Here is a 19,478-nt window from a genome sequence, read left to right as displayed (position 1 = left end):
ATAAGAAAAATTGTTTTATCTAGTAGTACCAAAAAATCTTAATGGAAACACGATGCCGCACACATGTTTGAAGACACACATGTGCGTGCATTTAAAGACACTTTCTCGGGATGTTCGGCATCATGTGGCGGGGGTTCTTTACCCTCTGAAAAGTCGCATTAAATTTTCAGTCGGTCACATTTGTGAAATACTTTGCATGAAAGGTGCTGCCTAGAGGCTTTATGGCTTTGGTAACTGCATTAATGGAAATGACAGCTTTTTCCTGAAATTCCATTTATAAGAATTTTGGAAATACTGATAGAAGATGGTCATTGTTAAGCTGTTTCTTAGTATAATATCTTTACAATTTTGGTTGATATTTAATTTTTACATGGTTTGATTCACTTTGCTTTTTTTTTTTTTTTTTTTCCCTGAGCCAGAGTTTTCACGTTTGTTTAAAGTGATAGCTTTGCAGGGGTATCCCAGGCAGCAGTGAGATGATCTAAAATCGAAAACAGTGTCGTTTGGTAGAACTTTCTGAGATGATTGGAATGTTCTTTGTGTAGTCCAATACAGTAGCCACTAGCCCACGTTTTCTGAGTACTTGAAATGTGGCAGGTGTGACCGAGAAACTACATTCTCAGTTTTAATAAACTTAAATACCACAAGTACCTAGCGACTACTCTATTAGACAGCACGGTATTAGTGTTAGCAACAGATCTAGAGCAGACCTGGGCAGACTTTTTCCATAAAGGACCAGATACTGAATGTGTCAGGTTTTGGGTTTTGCAAGTCAAATAAATAGTCTCTGTCTCAGCTACTCTCAGCTTTGCCACTGGAGGAAGAAAGCAGCCACAGACAACACGTAAGTGAATGGGCTTGGTCGTGTTTACAGTAGAACCTTATTTATGGACACTGAAGTGGAACTTCCTTTAGTTTTCAAGTGGCACAAAACAATATTCTTCTGATTTTTTTTTCTAACCACTTAAAAATATAAAAAACCATTCTTGGTTCGCAGGCCACACAAAAGCAGGTGGTTAAGCCGTAGTTTGCAGAACCTCCATCTAAGTGCTCATGTCAATGGCAGAGATGTAAAAATTCACGTGTTTGTGTAACAAGTATTTACTCAGTGCCCATCATGAGTAGGCACTCCTGTGGGAGCTAAATACACAGCAAATAGCAATATAAATACATATAATGTCCCTGTTCTCATGGACCTTACATCCTGGTGCCGGGAGACAGATAAAAACAAAAATGACCACAAGTATGGCAGGTGGTGACAATGAAGAAATTTTACGAAGCGAAATAAAGCAGGTAAGAGCAAAAAGTGACGATGAAGGGTGGCATTTCACAAAGGGTAGCTAGGCGAAGCTTGTTCGGTAAGGGGGCTTTTGAGCGCACACCTGAGAGGAGAGAGGAAGTGGGCTTGGAAGCTAGCGGGGGGAAGAGTGTTCTGTTAAGAGGGAAAGGTAAATGCAAAGGTTCTGAACAGAATTAACCCTCTTTGCAATTCCTTCATCATCTGTACCAAACATGTACAGACATCAGAATGGGAAACTATTTCCATCAAAAGCTCTATATGGACCCTTCCTTCTTTGCTTTCCAGAGTGTTCTTTAAAAAATATATATTTTAAAGCTATGTCAACTGCCAACACATTAAAAGACCCCAGTAGATCCCATCAAATGGAAACTTCTTTAGGGTTTTGGGGGGTTTTTTGGACTGAAGTATAAGAAATTCCACAGTAGTCCATTAAAAACTGAAAAGTTTTTGCTGCACTTAGAAATACTGAACAGGTTTCTGGTCTTCACTTGGGAATTCCTTTACTGTCTATCCATACTGGGCTGTTTTATAAAGACCTTAAGTTCAGGGGAGGAAACGTACCTCAATATATTTGGTCCTTGTGTTTTAAGGATATTTTTAGTGCCTAAGAACATCATCCATGTAGCCTGATTATAGATGGGTTTTAATGTCTCCTTTAAGTTCTGAGTACTAAGGCAGTCAGAATCCTCTCTTAGAAACTATACTCAGTTATTTCTGTTGTTAATTATAGCACACAAAGGCCTCTTGAAAAAATATTGAGAGCTATGTAAATGTTGTTGGCAGAGGGTTTAAAAGGTTCAGGGGACCTTTTTCCTTTAGGTCACCAGATCAAAAGTCATCTTGCTCTGTAGTAACTGGAAGATGGTTTCACGTGAAGTTTGCTCATGTGAAAACCTTTGAGCTAGGTTTCTTTCTTGCTTTTGCTTTTTTTTTTTTCTGTTAAGAATCCCTGTAGTATGCAATTAAAAGTTTCATGGGTAAAACTTTTTTTTTAACTTAAAAAAACTTATCAAACTTACAGAAAAGTTACAGTACCCCAAAAAACTATTTTTTTTCCCGGAAATTTTGAGAGTAAGTTGCTGACAGGATATTCTATCACCCTTGAATACTTCAGTGTGTATGTTCTACCTTCTCCTACAAAACAACCATCAAAATGGGGAAATTAGCATTGCTACATTACTGCCACTTAGTCCTTGGACCTCATTCGGATTTCTCCAGTTGTTTGCCTGATGTTCTTTGCTGCAGGAGGATTCCGCTGAGAGTCATACATTGTATTTATCTGTCATAAGTCTTCACTCTCTTTTTAGTCTGGAGGAGTTCCTCAGTCCGTCATAACCTTGACAATTTTGAGGATTACAAACCAGTTATTTTGTAAACCGTCCCCCCATCAGAGTTTGTTTTCTTGTGGTTAGATTCATGCTATGCGTATTTGGCAGAAATATCACAGAAGTGATGCTGTGTTCTCTTCATTATCAGGTGGCACATAATTTTCATTTGTCTCATTACCGATGATGGTCACTTGGCTCAGTTACAGTGGTGTTGGTCGGTTCTCCATCGTATGGTTACTCTTTTCGTCTTTGTAATAAGACCTATGGGGGGGGGAAGCCCTTTGAAACTATATACATAGTCCATTTGTCTACAGACTTTCAATTTATTCACTCATTAATGTCAGTATGGCCTCATGAATTTCTGTTTGTTTCAATGGCTTATAATCCAATACTATCATTATTTTGATGCTCCCTTGTTCCACGTTTGGCCAGTAGAAACCTATTCAAGATCATTTCTGGGTTTGTTTTTTTTTTTTAAACATATCCTCTTCATTCTGTGAACACTTCTTTGCTTTCTGGCACACAAAATGTTCCAGACTATCTTGTACTTTCCCTGCTCCAACCCTAGAATCAGCCATTTCTCCAGTGAGCCTGGCTCCTTTAAGTGGAGAATGGCGTTTAGAAGTTAGCATCTGAATCCTAGAAGCTGTTGTGTGTCGCTGCTCCCAGGTGCTCTCAGTAGGCAGGGCTAGGGACTGTCTGTACGTTTACCCATAGGCACACGTGCACACACATTTACACCTGTATTTTATATTTCTACGTAGAAGTCATGGGTTTATGCCAGTACCTCCATTCCAATGCAGTACCACGCGTTTTCATATTTGTAACTCCTCTGACAGAGAAAAACGTGTCTTCCATTATCCTTTTATCGATACTTATTCTAGCAATCCTCCTTATATAACCAATCATCCACTGCCACTACCACGTCCTTCTCAGTGCAGATGCTGTGCCATGTTCTGTGCGGACACACTTCTCAGCTACTTGCAAGGTTGCCTCTCACATGTGGATGCACTCTTAAACTGACTCAAGTTCTGACACTGTGCACCAGACCACTCCCATGCATAGACGCTTTCCTTGCCCTACGTCGGTTCCACGGTGCCAGCCCCGCTGTCCCGTGCGTGGGTGCCTTGCTCACCCTGTGTCGGCTCTGAAACTCCACACCAGACCACCGCCACCCGTAGATGTCTTCTTCACTGTACTCAGGCACTGACTCGTGCTAATTTGTTCCTTCACTTGGCTACCCTTTTCCTCCCTCTCAAACTCCAGTACTCCAAGTCAGGCGATCTTCCTGCCTGCGTGCCCTCCTTACCTCTCTCAGCCTCTGACTTTCCGTGCTGCCTGCCCTCCACGTAGTGCAGAATCCCTCCTCACCTCATTCGGACTGCTCACCCCGCCTAGGCTCGCTCTTCGTGCTGCTTTGTCTCCGGAGGCTGCCCTAGACTGCCCCGTTCTTTGTGTGGGCATTCCCTCCACCTGTCTTGGGTTTTGACACCCAGACCAGGCTACCTTTTTGCTAACTTTTAAAATATGTGTATATTCCTAGACTTTATGTTTGGCTGCTAACATCTAGTGGTGATGTGTTAATTTTTAAAAATTAGAATAGAATATAAATGTAGCGACTATATTTTTCCAAAAAATTGGAATATGACCACATTTTACTATACAATATTTGAAATCAGTACTATCCTGAACAGTTTGGGTATATGATTACCATTAAAATAAAGAACAGAGGAGATTTTCAATTTTTTCTTTTTTATTGAATTCATGGGGATGACACAGGTTAATAAAATTATATAGGTTTCAGGTGTGCAATTCTATAATACATAATTTGTGTATTGTATGTTCGCCACTCCAAGTCAAGTCTCCTTCCATTGCCACTTATTCTGTCCTACACTCTCTCCTACCTCCCCCGCATGATTTTCAGTTTCTGGTAATGGAGGACTATGTCTTATTGAACCAAACTTGCAACAGATAACAATGATTAGTTCTGGATAAAATATGAAAAAAATGAAGGCATTGAAAAATGACAAAATCAACTTGTTATATGTGTTTTTTGTCCAAGTTCAGGCCCCAGTTTTAGCCTCAGGGTGACCAAAACTTCGGAAGATAAGCCATAGTTTTACTGGCTTACAAAACCATAGCAAGGGTGGGACCGGTTAGAAGAAGATGAAGGGATTGGACAAAGAACATATATGCATCACCGATGGACATGGACAACTGTAGGGGGACTGACTGTGGGAAAGGGGTTGCGGGGTGCAGGGGACAAAGGGGGGGAAATCTGGACAACGGTAATAGCATAAACAATTAAAAACTCTTCAAAAAAGAAAAACATAGCAAGTACAGCAGCTAAGAAGTAAGGAGGAGAAGTGTAGAATAGAGAAGGCAGGGAAGGCTTTTTGTGTGTGTAAATCCTCTGGCTGGTCCAAATCTGTAGCTGATCCTTGAACTACGCTTACGTGGGTCACACTCTGAGCAGTCCGTCTGAACAGAAATTTGTGCATCTGGAAGGGTCTCTGGGAGACCCTCAATACCAGGCATACTGGGACATCTGGGTACCCTAGCTGCTGCCCATCACTAGTAAGACAGAATTTGAGTTTGAGTCCAGGCAAGTTAACTACATGCTTTAAAAAGTACCCCCTGGCTGGTGTAGCTCAGTGGATTGAACACCGGCCTGCAAACCAAAGGGTTTCAGGTTCAATTCCCAGTCAGGGCACGTGCCTGGGTTGCAGGCCAGGTCCCAGTAAGGGGCACATAAGTGGCAACCACACATTTATGTTTCTTTCCCTCTCTTTCTCCTTCCCTTCCCCTCTCTCTCAAAATCTTTTTTAAAATTCTTTAATTTTTTTAAAGTAAAATAAACTCCCATACTCTTAAAAGGAACGTAACAGAATTCATTAATTCTGTAACACCATTTACAATATCCTGGGTATTATCCAAAATGAGTAGCTCCTATGAAGAAGGAAAATGTTACCCATACTCAAAAGAAAAGGAAGTCAGTAGTGAGTGACCTCAAGATGGCATAGATGTTGGAATTGGAAGACAAGGATCTGAATCAGCTGTAATAATTATACTCAGAGATGTAAAGGAATGTATGCTTGCGGTGAATTGACACACAGGAAATCTCAGCAAAGAAACTATAAAAAAAGAACAAAATGGAAAGTTCTACAACTAAAAATTATAATATATGAAATAGAAAGGTCATTGGACTGGCTTAACAGCAAATTAAGATGACAGAAGAAAGTAAGAAGACTTGAACATACATTAATGAAAGTATTCAATCTGAACAACAGAAAGAAAAAAAAAACATTGAGGGGGAAAAGAATAGACCTTAGGGAACTGCGGAAAAATATGAAAAAGTCTAACACACACATGCAATTGAAGTCCTAAAAGGAAAAGAGCAAGAGAAAGGAGGAAAATATCTGAAGAAATAATGGCTAAAAACTTATCAAGGTTGCTGAAAAAATAACTTTACAGATAAGAAGTTAAATTCGCCCAGGGGGGTGAGTTCACATACAGTCACACCTGGGCATGTGATAGTCAAAGTGCTGAAAACCCAGGGAAAGGGGAAACTCTTGAAAGCATTCAGAGAAAAAGCATAATATATAAATATTATCACTAACTTAGGAGCAGCAGAGGCTAGAAGACAGTGGAATGCCATTTTTAAAGTGCTAGAAGAAAACTGTCAACCCAGAATTCTCTATCAAGTAAAAATATTCTTTAAGATTGAAGGCAAAATAAAGATATTTCCAAGTAAATGAAAACTAAGTCGTTGCTCACACTGTAGCGCTACCGAAAATGCCAAAGGAAGCTCTTTACACTGAAGAGCGATGACACCAGATGGGAACTCAGGTCTTCATAAAATAAAAAAAAACAAAAGTACCAGAAATATTAAATAGATGGGTAAATACAAAGTACTGATTTCTCTTCTTAATCTCTTTAAAACACAATCGCTGTGTAGTTCATGCTTTTTATTCTCTTCGAGAATAAAGGGCGGATACAGAGAAAGAGTAGTTCTGCTCTGAAGAGTTAATCTGCAGCCGAAGCTTCCGAAATGGTGTCCTTATTAAATGGACCACCCTCAAATCTGAAAAAAAACCCCACAAAAACGATTTATTCTGAGCAATAATATTTATGATCTTTTTTCTTTCAGATATAAAACCAAACGTGGAACTGAAAAGCACTCAGGAGCAGTCTGTGCCCACAGGTAACGTCAGGTCTCTCCTGTCTGGAAATGTAACTTTACTGAAATTACCAAAGAAAGTAGAACTTGCTGACTGCAGCAAAAATACTATGGAAATGTGATGGGGACGAAAAATGTGTTTGTCTCTTCCTGATACAAAAGTAACTCATCCATTTGGATCATATAAGTTCATTGGTATCATAGGCCCAAACCACACCCCACGTAATGTTCATCACTGTTATTTTTCCAACTGATTGGTTTAAATAGACAGTTTTTGTTGAATAATATAGTAGGCTTGCATTTGGACAAGTTGTGTTTTTCACTCTAGAACAGTGATCAGCAAACTGTTTTTGTAAAGGGCCAGATGGGAAATATTTTAGACTTTCTGAGCCACACTGGCCTCTCTTGCATATACCTCTTCATATTTTTTACAACCCTTAAAAAACATAAGAACCATTCCACCTCCAGGGCCCATACAGAAACAAGCCACGGTTAGATTTGACCCTGGGGCCATTGTTTGCAGACCCCTGCTTCAAAATAAACTATTAACATTTAAAGTCATTTATTTCCCAAAAGTAATTTCTATGTTTTCTCTATTGATTAACTCGCTTTTTGAATCAAAGCTTATGTCGTATCACAAAATGTATCACCTATGTGTCTTTTTGTATTCCTGTGAGTTGTAGCCTTATATTTTCATTGAACCTACACCCCATATGAGTTGTGCAGGCGTGCACTTTACACGTTAGTTATTTCAGGCTCGAGAAAAGCGAACCAGTGTTTGTAACAGATTCTCGGAGTTCACAGAGTGTATGCAGAAATTAGAAACTTCACCTCTTCATAAAGCAAAACATGAGTCCTTGCTAGACACATTTTCCAGGCCGTCTCAGGCATGGATTTTATGAAGCGTGTTTCCATTTTACTCCTGCGTTCCAGTGAAAGCCCTGCTCCGTGTGCGGCGCGCCGGCCGCAGCTGGGAGGGCTGCCCCTGCGGAGGTTCTGGTCACCTCTCCTACTTCAGCCCCGTTTGAGCTCCACGGGATTCAGTGTCTTTGACTGTATGTTGCATGTAAATATTTTATTGAATGTTGGAAAGGAGGCGTTTGACAGAAAGTAGTTAACTTTTCAGTTCTTTGGTTATCATCTTTTTGTTAAGCTACCACGCTTTACTTGTGAAATAATTCCATTATTCCCTTTTTCTCCTAATATTATCATTTATTGTACAAAATTATATTTCCACGAAACGATTTTTGATACGTTTGTTGTTTATTTAGCATGCTTTCATTATATATACTCTCTCGCACTTATAAACTCCCATAACACTCTGTATTTCCCTTAATCTTTTGTCCACGTCTACCTTACAGACCTGTATTATCTCTTGTTTGAGTCTTGCATTATAGTTGTGGGCTTGTCTTACCTACATTTGCAGAGTATAATCTCCTTGGGGACAGGAATTTGACTTATTCATTCCTGTAGCCTTGTCAACATTTAGTACATGTTTGAAGACATAAAGGAACTTGAGGACCAATGTGTTTTCCACAGAATCACATTTACAATGTGAACAGAAAAGGAAAATAGGAAGCTTGCAGGCGTCCTCTAAGGAAAGCATCTTTCCCCATGACAGTACTTTCAGGCTAAGGATTTCTCATCACTACCTATCAATACTTCTTGGTCATAAATAGCAATAACATCCTACTGAATATTGTGAGACATCCCAAAGGAGAGAGAATTTCTGTCCAGAGGGAACCTGAGTGCATTTTAACTCCAGTGAGAAGAAATATTCAAGAAGCGCATGTCTGATGGAAAGGTGCATGAACCCCGGATGTATTTCTAAACCTTTAGAGTTTCCGCATGTATCCCGTTTGGGCTCTCTGTCACTAAGGGTTTGTGTGAAGCTGAACTGGGAACGTACTTAATACATGTTTGTAAAAAATGTTGAAAGTTGACTGCATAGTTAAAATTCTTCTTAAATCGCCTTATCTCCTAGAAGGTCCAGTGATTTTAAATGACTACGGTTTAACCAAACCTCATGAAACCGAAAATACGGACAGCGCGGAATGCCCAGCCAATGAAGATGAAGATACAGGAGGTGAGCCACAGCATACAGACTAATAACTGATGGTTAGAGATGTGGTCAAGACTTAATAGGAGGAAGAAATCAGGAACTCTCCGAGGAAGACTTGTGTTTGTGGATCGAGTTGGGAGTAATTCAGTTTTATTCATGTTATAAGTACTACATTTAATAATTTGCTATTGATATCAACAAATTTTGAAAATTTAAGGTGCTTATTCAGTGTTCAAGTTACAGTAACTTTATTATTTAAATGTTATTTTTATTTTTTTCATTATGAAAATAACACATGCTCGTTGTAGAAAGGTTTGTCTGAGGTGTTTTCCAACACCAACAACCGATTCTCCAAAACTTCAGACACCAGCTGGGCACCCAACATGTCAATTCTCACACTAACTCCCGGAGTTAAGCTGCGCCCACATGTTAAGGGCTCAGCTTCACAAGACTGCCTTCACTTCAGACACCGATGATAAGTTCCAGGTCCCCAGGTTACCTGCACTTCTTCCAGCTTGGCCACAAATTCAGGGTTTCCCACAAACCTCCCACAGGTTTGATAATTTTCTAGAATGACCCACGGAACTTAGGACAGCACTTTACTTACGATTCCCAGTGTGTTATAAAGGAAACAACGCAGGAACAGCAAAATGGAAGAGACACATAGAGCAGAACATGGCGTGGGAGAGCTCCCGTGCCCTTTCTGGGCACACCACACGCCCAGCGCTCTGAAGTGTTCAGCGACCCAGAAGCTCTCTGAATCCCATTGTTCAAAAGTTTTTATAAAGCTCAATCACTAGAGGTTTGATTGAGCCTCTAGGGTAGAGGTTCCCCTTCCTAGAGGTTTGCAGATGGGGCTGAAAGTTCCAGCCCTCTAATCACTTGGTCTTTCTGGTGACCAACTCATCCTGAGGCAATTTAGGGCCCCCACCCTAAGTCACCTCTGTAGCATAAATCATTCAGGTATGATTGAAAGGGGCTTGTTTTTAATAACAAAATATACTCTTATCACTCGGGAAATCCTGAGGGTTTTAGGAACTCTGTGCCAGGAATCTGGGCTTCAGACCAAATATATGTTTGTACTACACCACAGGCCACCCTCTGGTCTTTGACCCTGAGTCTCTTACAGCAACAGGATCGTACAAATCTAGAGATACTGGCATGGGAGAGCAAGAAACTTTCCTCTGGTCTTCAGCGCTCTATCATTTGGTCTAATAATTAAGTCTCCATGAGGCAGATTAACAAGAGAAAAATAACCAGCTTTAACAACCTACATGCATATGGGAATCTCGCAGTTGTGAGAGAGTCAGACACCCCACATACATGAGAGGCTCAGAGACAGAAGGGGAAAATGAGGTGTACATGGCGTTCTGAGCTAAGGGTGAGGCGAGGCGCCCTGGGGCTTCAGAGGGTCTTAAACAACTAATGCTTCAGTTGTCCGCTCCAATGCTCTACGGAAATAATATTATGAAGAAGCTATCTCGCTGCCCATTGCTTGACATTATGGGCTGTGAAGTGTATTCCTTGGTCTGAAGAAATGTGACTTGACAGTCCAGACTGGTGCGATGTCTTCTGTTCCAGTTCTTTTTTAGTATTTTGACCATTTGCATGTACCACCCAGTAAGGGGAGTCTAGTCCAGAGTCAATGTCTATTTTCTCAAAACTCATTTGTAGCCCTTCTGGGACTACTGGCATTGGTTCAATATAACCCACTTGGGAGCTATGTGTGGGGCCTGCCCCCTGAAGAATCTTACTCAGAGCCATTATGTCTCTTGTTAACAGACAACAGTTCTTGTTAGCATTCTGAGCCTCAGAGAGTGAAAAAGGAATATATCCAGATTCACCCCTCTGCATTGCTGAGGTCCCCAAATGTCTACTCATTTCATGGCCCCAGGTGGCCCATCTCAAACCAGTACACCGCAGTATTCACTCAATGGCTCCGGTCACCTTCCAGACTTGGAAGGGGGTTCTTCTGATGGGTATCGACGTGTCCCACTTTAAGGTACTGCTCAGATCTCCACAGTGATCTCCATATGGGGCAGTGCCCCATATGGGCATCCTTTAATAGACCAGGTTTTCATTGTCCTTCTGCACATGCATATGGCCAGGGCACGGCCGTGACCCATGAGTTGGGTGAAAACCCAAACAGAGGCTTTTATCGTTGTTCAGTTCTTCCATCGCAGCTAAGAAAACAGCATGTAACTCACCGCACTGAGCTGATTTGTTTTTACCTTCTGCAGTCAGAGTGGTAATCTTACAAACAGGGCATTGTCCATTCACCTGGGAACTGCCATCCATAACCGAGCAGCTCTGTTGGTCCGTCAAAAGCGTTTACAGGGCACTGTCCAAGTGATGGTAGAATCTGGCAGCTCCTCACACAGTTCCAAGTCAGGCTCAAGAGAAAAAAGCTCCCTACTAATGAGCATCTCCTTCTTGCATTCTCCAGGTAGCATAATGCTGTATAAACCATTTTCACTTTATCATGGAACTCCCCTGCGCATTGCCCTCCCCAATATGAGCATTTTCTGACGTCACCTAAGATATGGGTGTTTCAGATATTAGGGTGGGTTTTTTTTGTCATGCAGTCATGGGGGAGTTTTGATTCATGTCCAATAACAGGCTAAATGTAAATTCTCTAGTCCAAACCCCCAGTAGTCATTGTCAGAAAGGACTTCTTGCCATAAGCCCCAGTCTATGAGCATCTACAAATTTTACCCCACTGAGATGAGTCCCTTAACTCTCCCCCTTTTTTTTCTTTGTTTTTGGCCCTATCAATGTTTCCTTCATTCACCTTCTTTCTTTCTTCTTTTTTTTTAAATCCTCACCCGAGGAAATTTTTTGTGTGTGTTTAGAGAAAGAGGAAAGGATCAAACCCACAACCTAGGTATGTGCCCTGATTGGAATCAAACCTGTGACCTTTTGGTATACGGGATGGTGCTCCAACCCACTGAGCCACCTGGCCAGGGCTCCCCTAATTTCTTAATAACCATTTACAGTTTTCCACCTTGCTGGAACAAGTCCCTTGACTCTCCCTTCTGCCTCTCCTCATTTTCTTTTTAATTAATTTAATGCTTTTATTAGCATCTGTAAGACCCAAGAGGGGGAAGCTGAGAGAACAAATTCAATAAAACTTCTCAAAATGTTGCTTGATTTTGCAGCAGTAAGGTTAAATGGGGTGGCTTGCAAAAGGGGACCCTTGCTCTGTGTTTTCTTAGAGTCTGTATGTCTCTTCAGCATCCATTTATCACAAAGGCAATTATATTAACTATATTTTCTTATTGTCTGTATTTTTGACACTTTAACATTTGGGGACCTCACAGACCTGGGCAAAGACTGTCCTTCCCGGGGATAGCCAATTCTTAGAGATAGCGAAGGGCTTGGCCAGGAGAGTGTTGTTCATACACAAACCAAACAATCCAGACTCTCTATCCCCCAACCATCTTACCTAACTTTCACACAGTAAGCTAATATTCTCCCCGCACCCAGCCCCAAATCCAAGGGAGTCCCAGGGCTAAGTACTAGACAACTAGAGACCACTCTTACGTCCCAACGCCTGCCAGTATTATTCAAACCCTTTTTCCTGTCCTGCCACGCCTTCTCTCAGAAACGCCAGGAAAGGCTCTGGCCTTGGATTGCCTCTCCTCGTTTCTGCCTTTGGGCCGACGGTGGTGCTTTCCCGCACGGCCCTGCACAGCCTGTGGTGCCCAGTCTCCAGGACCTCTGAGTATAATAAACTTCTCCCTTCCAAGCCTCACTCTCATCTCCTCCTATGGCTGCACTGACTTTACCATACCCTATCCACCATGTACATTTTTAGGACACCTCCTTAAACTACAGCACTTACCATATTCAGTAACAGGCATATTCGGTGGGTGAATATCTTGCTTATCATAAAGCCAGTCCCGTATGGCTTACAGACGAAGCCTATCAACTGCTTCATCTGGGGTGTTCCACTTGGCATTTGTAGAGGGAGCTGGACAGTCCCTCTTCTCAGGGTGGAGACCTTACAGTAGCTTATAGCCGTTCCAACAGGCTGGCTGTTCCCGAGGGAAAAGCATGCTCTGGGTCTGGATCATGCATAACCATCTGTGATCTTAGTGAGTTTCATAGTTTTAGTTTTACGCTGAGCTGTGGGTCTAGCGGCAACACGTACATGCTGTCCCACTCTGTAGCACTCAGAAGCAAAGACATTCCCGTAGTGTAGTCATTCTCACAATCCATTTAGTTAAGATTCTTCAGAAGCTGATGGTACTGATTTGTAAAATGAGACAACTCCTTCACACTATACCCCCCGGTTTCAGTAGTTTCTTGGTTTTGCCTAGACCCCATGTGAATCACCTTCTCCACGACCTTCTCTCAGAGGCACTCTCCATTGTTACTGCATCATTTTTCCCCTGGGGGCAGCTTTGAGCCTAGTAACCAAAGCTTAAACCAACCGAAATCTGAGCTTGGTCCAGCATTAAGGTCTGACCCAGAGCTCTCTTTTCATTCCATTTTAGTTATCACAGATAACCAAAGGATTGTATATTTCATCTCTTTCTCATTAGTTTGCAATTCCTTATGCATCCAATGATCCAGCTCCTCAGAATCTGGGTCCATCTCTGACTACCCTTGGTGATTTTACTCACAGTCACTGATCACCGCACAGCTGCTGCTCCGTAACATGGGTGACCACGTGGCTAGCAATCAGAGGTTTCTCATCTCCCATGCTGTCTTCCTTTTTCTTCCTAAACCACATGTTTTCATTAGCCACTGGTCCAAAAAGTCCCACTTCTGACACCAATTCTAGAGTATTCCCAACATCAACAACCAATTCTCTAGTATTCCAGAAAAAAACTAGGAGTTCAACATGCAATTGGATTCTCATACTGGCTCCTGGAGTTCGTATAGAACTCACCGGCTAAGGGCTCAGTTTCACAAGACTGCCTTCACTTCGGACGCCAGTTATAAGTACCAGGTCCCCAGGTTACACACACTCTGTCCAACGTGGCTGCAGATTCAAGGTTTTCCGCAAACCTCCCTCAGGTTTGATAATTTGCTAGAATGACCCACAGAACTTAGGACAGCACTTTACTTACTATTGCCAGTTTATTGTAAAGGCTACAACTCAGGAACAGCCAAGTGAAAGAGATGCATAGGGCAAGGTTTGGGGTAGGAGAGCTTCCGTGCCCTTTCTGGGCACACCTCAATGTGTTCACTAACCCGGAAGCTTTCCAACTCTCATTGTTCAAGAGTTTTTATGGAGCTCAGTCTACAGTCTCTCTTCCCCTTCCTGGAGGTTGGCGGATGGGGCTGAAAGTTCCAACTCTCTAATCACTTAGTCTTTCTTGTGATCAACCCATCCTGAGGCTGCTTAGGGTCCCCACCCTAAGTCACCTCTGTAGCATGAACCCAGGTATGATTTAAAGGGGCTTGTTATGAATAACAAAGGATACTCCTATAACTCAGGAAATTTCAAGAGTTTTAGGAACTCTGTGCCAGGAACTAGGGACAAAGACTAAATCCAGGGTCCTGCAGAAGTAAGGCCTGCTTGAGTGTGGTTGGCAGGGTAATCATATGGGTATAATAATTTATAGTTTTAATTTGATCATTTCATCAAAAATGGCATACGGTGTGGTTAAATGTGATATTGTTACGTTACAGAACTACAGGCTTATGATTTTGTAATTAAAAAGGGCGTTATTTGTGCCAGTGCCTATATATTTTTGTATTACACACCACAGTTTAATCGTTCATAGAAGTGGAAAGAAAAAAGGAAAACCCACCTCTATCCTACCACCCAAAGATTGTTTCTGTTGACATTATGGGTTATTTCCAGGCTCTTTTGTGAAGTTAAGCTTAATATCCATACCCATATTCTACACATTTCATGCTAATATTTATGTTGATAAATCTGTTCACTGTTGTTTTATAAATGTCACTCAGATCTCCTCTTAGATGTCACCTTCCCTGACAACCCAATCAGTATTTTAGCACCATACTTTAGTTTAATTCTCTGCATAGAGAATTTTAGAGGTTTTTTTTTATTTCTTTGTTTATTGTCTTTCTCCCTCCACCCTTCATTAGGTAGGACCTGAGGCTGTCTTTCTCGTGCTAAGTATTCGCAACAGCTAGAACAGTACTTGGACTATAGTTGGTGTGCCATAAATATTTGTTGGGTATATGACGAAATAAATGATTTCGGTTAATTATATGAGTTTACATGTGTTTCTTAAAGAAAGAAAAGAAACACTGTTTCTTGCAATCTTTTTCTTTTGTCTTAAATTCTTGAGGGATCAAGAAATAGAGTTCTATGTCGAAAACTTCTGAGATTCAAATCACAGCTTCAACTAACATTCCAGCTCTGCCTAGCTACACTTTAATTTGTACCGGTTCTTAACCACAGAGACTGAAAGACGCTGCCTGGCACAGGATGTGGTCATTTGTGCTGAGGAAAGGCACATGGTGTTCTTCTAGCTTCATACTTCTTCTTGAAGGTGACATCCATGGAGTCACACTCAGCATGAGGGAAATGATAACTGTGCCTTCGGCTTGCGTTTTCCGGAGTTAAGGTCTCTGAGTTCTGGTAGGCGATGCCATTAGGTGCGTGTTTGAAATGATGGTCCCTACACAGCTTTTGGTCTGGGAATTTATAATTTTTGTTACAATTTGCTCTGGGTTCAGGAGTATCTATGAGTTTTATGTTTTCAGGTAGTTGAGGGAAAAACAGATTAAATACCCAAAATAAAAGGAAATGAAATAATTTCTATTCAATAGTAGGAATTTAAAACAAATAACATAAGAACCCATGTGGTTCAGCACTTCCCTAGGAATCCATATTTGCAGGCCGCTGACCCTGACTCTGCACCAGAAGTGCTTCCAAGGAGAGAAGAGAGCGATCCAGTCCCTGTGGTTCACGTGTTTTGGGTCATCTTCAACTACTGTAGCCTCCTTTGCCATTTCTTTCTCTTTTTTTATTTGATTAAATAATATAGTGTATTTATTCCAATATATCCAAAATACCACTTCAACATATAATTAATACAAAATTATTAATGAGATATTTCCATCTCTTTTTAAAATTTTGAATTGTTTTACTTATATATTTTTTAATTTTTGCAGTTATATTACAGTTGTCCCAAATTTTCCCCCTTTGCTCTCCTCCACCCAGCCCACCGCAGGTTCCCACAGTCAGTTCCCATACCTTTGTCCATGTCCATGGGTCATTCATACATGTTCTTTGACTAGTCCCTTCCCCTTCTTTCCACCATTAGCCCTCTGGTTACTGTCAGTCTGTTCCATGTTTCCATGTCTCTGGTTCTATTTTTCTCATTAGTTTATTTTATTGATTACAGTCCTCTTATAGGTGAGATCACATTGTATTTGTCTGTCACCTACTGGCTTATTTCACTTAGCATAATAGTCTCCAGTTCCATCCATGCTGTCGCATAAGATAGGAGCTCCTCCTTTCTTTCTGCTGCGTAGTATTCCATTGTGTAAATGTACCTCCGTATTTTGATCCACTCATTTACCGATGGGCACTTAGGCTGTTCCCAGCACTTGGCTATTGTAAATAGCAACTTATGCCATTTCTATCTCCTTACTTCTAATACACGTCAGTGGCTTGATGGAATATCTTTTCTCCATTGTTAGGGGGCTGGAAATGTCATGTAGTTCTTGGTATAAACTAGAAGATATAATTAATCATTCTAAATAGTTTGGGAAAGAGAAGAGAAATGGTTCTTTTCTGTAAGACAGACTTAGAAAGAAATGAATAGGCTAACTTCAGTGTTGAAAAATTAATCCATTATTTTCATGATTAAAATCCAAACCAATTACTAAACTATTGATGTTGGCACTTAATCTGGGTCATATACCTTTGGAAAAGCTTGTAACCAGGCCCCTGCCTTAAAAAAATATATATAAGATAACAATATATTCAAATTATGCATGTTAAATTATAAAATCATAGAATTGAAAAGTAGCGTTACCTGATAGAAGATATACTTATTGTGTAATAGTTACTCTGCAACATGCAGCATAGGGAAGCATTAAGACTAGGGTTAGAATTATACTTTTAAAGTAATTGGGGAAATTTAGCTATAATATAATAATGATTAGAAATAACTTTAAAACATGCTTTAGAGCATTTTATTCTAAGTTCAATGGAAGCATTTTTAACATCCTCTAAAAAGTTTTAGAAATTAAGACCTGTCTTAGAATGTTTTAAATTCAGTGTAATTGTAATCATGTTTAATTTATATGTCAAATACATGAAATGTCATGTGCACCTTTCTCAGTTTCCAGCTCTTGGAAAAACATTTTATAGAAAATTTCAGGCTTCGATAGAAACAGTCACTTTATTTATTTTTTTTTTCTTGTGGAAAGACAGACTAAATTTTTATGTGGGAAAAGCCTACCTAACTAGAATTGTTGTTTGAGAAACAAAATAAAAGACTTGGAAAAAGACTTTGAAAAGATATTAATATTTAACATAAATTCACTTGTTTCCCACTCCACAGGTGTATGTATATTTTAATATAGTCCTAGGGTCCTCGTACAGGAGTTAGCAAATTTTTTCTGTAAAGCACAAGATAGTAAATATCTTTCTTTAGGCTTTGTGGTTCATACGATCTCTGTTGCGATGTCTCAACCCTGCTGTTGTAGTGTAAAGCAGCCATAGGAGATGCACAAATGATTTCAGGTGGCTGTGTGTCAGTAACTCCATCTATGAAAACAGGCAGTGGGTCCGACTTGGCTTGCAGGCCATAGGTTGCTCACTCCTAGCCCAGGTATACATTTATCGTATGATGAGTTAAGAAAGCTTTCGATCCCTGAAGGGAACAATGTTCATATAAACAGTCTAAAAGGGCATCAATGGGGAGTCTAACACTATTATTTTTTAAATTAGAAAAATGTAAATCACTAACAGCTCTGTTTCTCACACATAGAGAGTGGATTTCAGTCTGTGCCACTACCGGTTACATAAATTAATTGGCCACAAATGAAATCATATGTGGATTACATGTTTTACCGCCGAGTTGCCTCCTCCTGTCTTCATGGAAATTTAAGTCTAGTAGACTAACGCACTGAAGATACTCACATCGACTCAGGCTGATTCTCTGCGTGAGGCCCTCTTGCACCACCCCGGCTCCCCCAAGCTCATCCCTTAGGGCTGAGCTTTCGGAGTGCGTTTGATTGGTACTTCTTTAAGCACCTAATTATATCCTGTCTTGAATTGTTTCTGCATGGCAAACTTTCGCCCCTTACAAACTTTTCTGAGAAACACAAGTCCTAGTAGCCCCCGTTTCTATCTTTCTAAAATACCTATCTAGGAAGTGATATAATCCGCCTGGACTGAAAAGCACAAGAAATGAAGAGGTTCAGAGTTCAGTTTCCAGTCTGTTCATCGATTCCCATGAACAATGATTATTTCTCTTCTTCTTAGTTGTGACCAGCCGTAACGGTTGTCAGACTGGTCTTGACCAGCTGGAAACAACCCACGGGTCCCCAAGTCTTTGCTTTCCCCTAGCGTTGGATGGATGCTGGGGCATCAGAGACGCCCCACTGAATACAAAGGACACTGGGACCTTCCTGTTGGATCCAAAATGTCTTTGAGATACTGTAATGTCAAAAGCAGAAGTTAAAGCCAGATTTATAACCTATCATGCGAAAGAATGTTCCTACTGCTTGTATCTGGTCTGTGTTCCCAGAGGAGCACAATAAAATAAAAGCCTCTGGATATTAGAGTGAGGGATGAGATGTGTTTCATGGTAGTGTCCCCAGGTGCATAACAAAGTAGGGATGAGACACGAGGCAGTGGAACATCATCCCAGCAAGGCCCTGTAAGATGCAGTTAAGGGCTGAATTACTAAGGTGGAACCTCAGCTTTTTGTTTTAGTCCTTATTTTTCTCTGAAATTGGATCCTCATCTCTGCCATTTCCTGCTTAGAATATGGAAAGAAGATTCTGTCCTGGGCACGTATGTTTTGAGGTTGGAATTCTACATGCATGTGCTAGTGGCATTACTCTTCTCTCTTCGAACAGTTGGGGAATACATGTTTGGCTACCAACCCCCCCCCCCCCCCCCCGCACTGAACACTCTCCTGGCCCCATTTTCAGGGCCCCCTCCAACCACCACACCATTCTACTTACACTAGCAGTTTGTTCTGGAGATGCTATGGGGCAAAAGTACACAATGTATCTCCGTATCTGTCAGCATCAGCTGTTTGCCCTGCTTACGTTACACATTTACCCTTTGTTTCCTAGGCCTTCTACAACAAATTACCCCAAACAAATCACCACAGCGTCTTAAAACAACAGAAATGTGTTCTCTGACAGCTCTGGAAAGTAGGAGTCCCAAGCCAAGGTGTCGGCACAGTCATTCTCCCTCTACAGGCTCTAGGGAAGAATCCTTCTTTGTCTTTTTCCAGCTCCTGGTGGCTCCCAGCAATCCTTGGCATTCCTTGGCTTGCGGCAGCATAACTCATCACTGCCTCTGTCGTGACTCAGACTGCTGCTTCCCTGTGTGTATCTCTGTCTTCTCCTCTTATAAGGAAACCTTTCTCTGGGTTAAGGGTCCATCCTGATCCACTGTGACCTCATCTCCACTAATGGCATCTACAGTGA

At 41.1% G+C, this 19,478-nt stretch overlaps 1 protein-coding gene across 2 annotated transcripts in view; it reads left to right on the top strand.

The window, feature by feature from the left end:
- IKZF3 (IKAROS family zinc finger 3) overlaps nucleotides 1–19,478 on the top strand; it is a 78,546-nt gene that overhangs the window by 14,001 nt on the left and 45,067 nt on the right. The window contains exons 2-3 of one of the 2 annotated variants that reach the window (XM_053911583.1): nucleotides 6,779–6,832; nucleotides 8,796–8,894. In XM_053911583.1, coding sequence (XP_053767558.1) covers nucleotides 6,779–6,832; nucleotides 8,796–8,894 — 153 coding nt within the window. Of the gene's footprint in view, nucleotides 1–6,778; nucleotides 6,833–8,792; nucleotides 8,895–19,478 lie in introns of both variants that reach the window. The other variant, XM_053911582.1, reaches the window with a different exon arrangement.

The sequence above is a fragment of the Desmodus rotundus genome, chromosome 9, assembly GCF_022682495.2.
Source record: "Desmodus rotundus isolate HL8 chromosome 9, HLdesRot8A.1, whole genome shotgun sequence".
Taxonomy (NCBI): Eukaryota; Metazoa; Chordata; class Mammalia; order Chiroptera; family Phyllostomidae; genus Desmodus; species Desmodus rotundus.
Note: the sequence above shows the minus strand (reverse complement) of the source record. Positions and strands in the feature narration are given on the sequence as shown.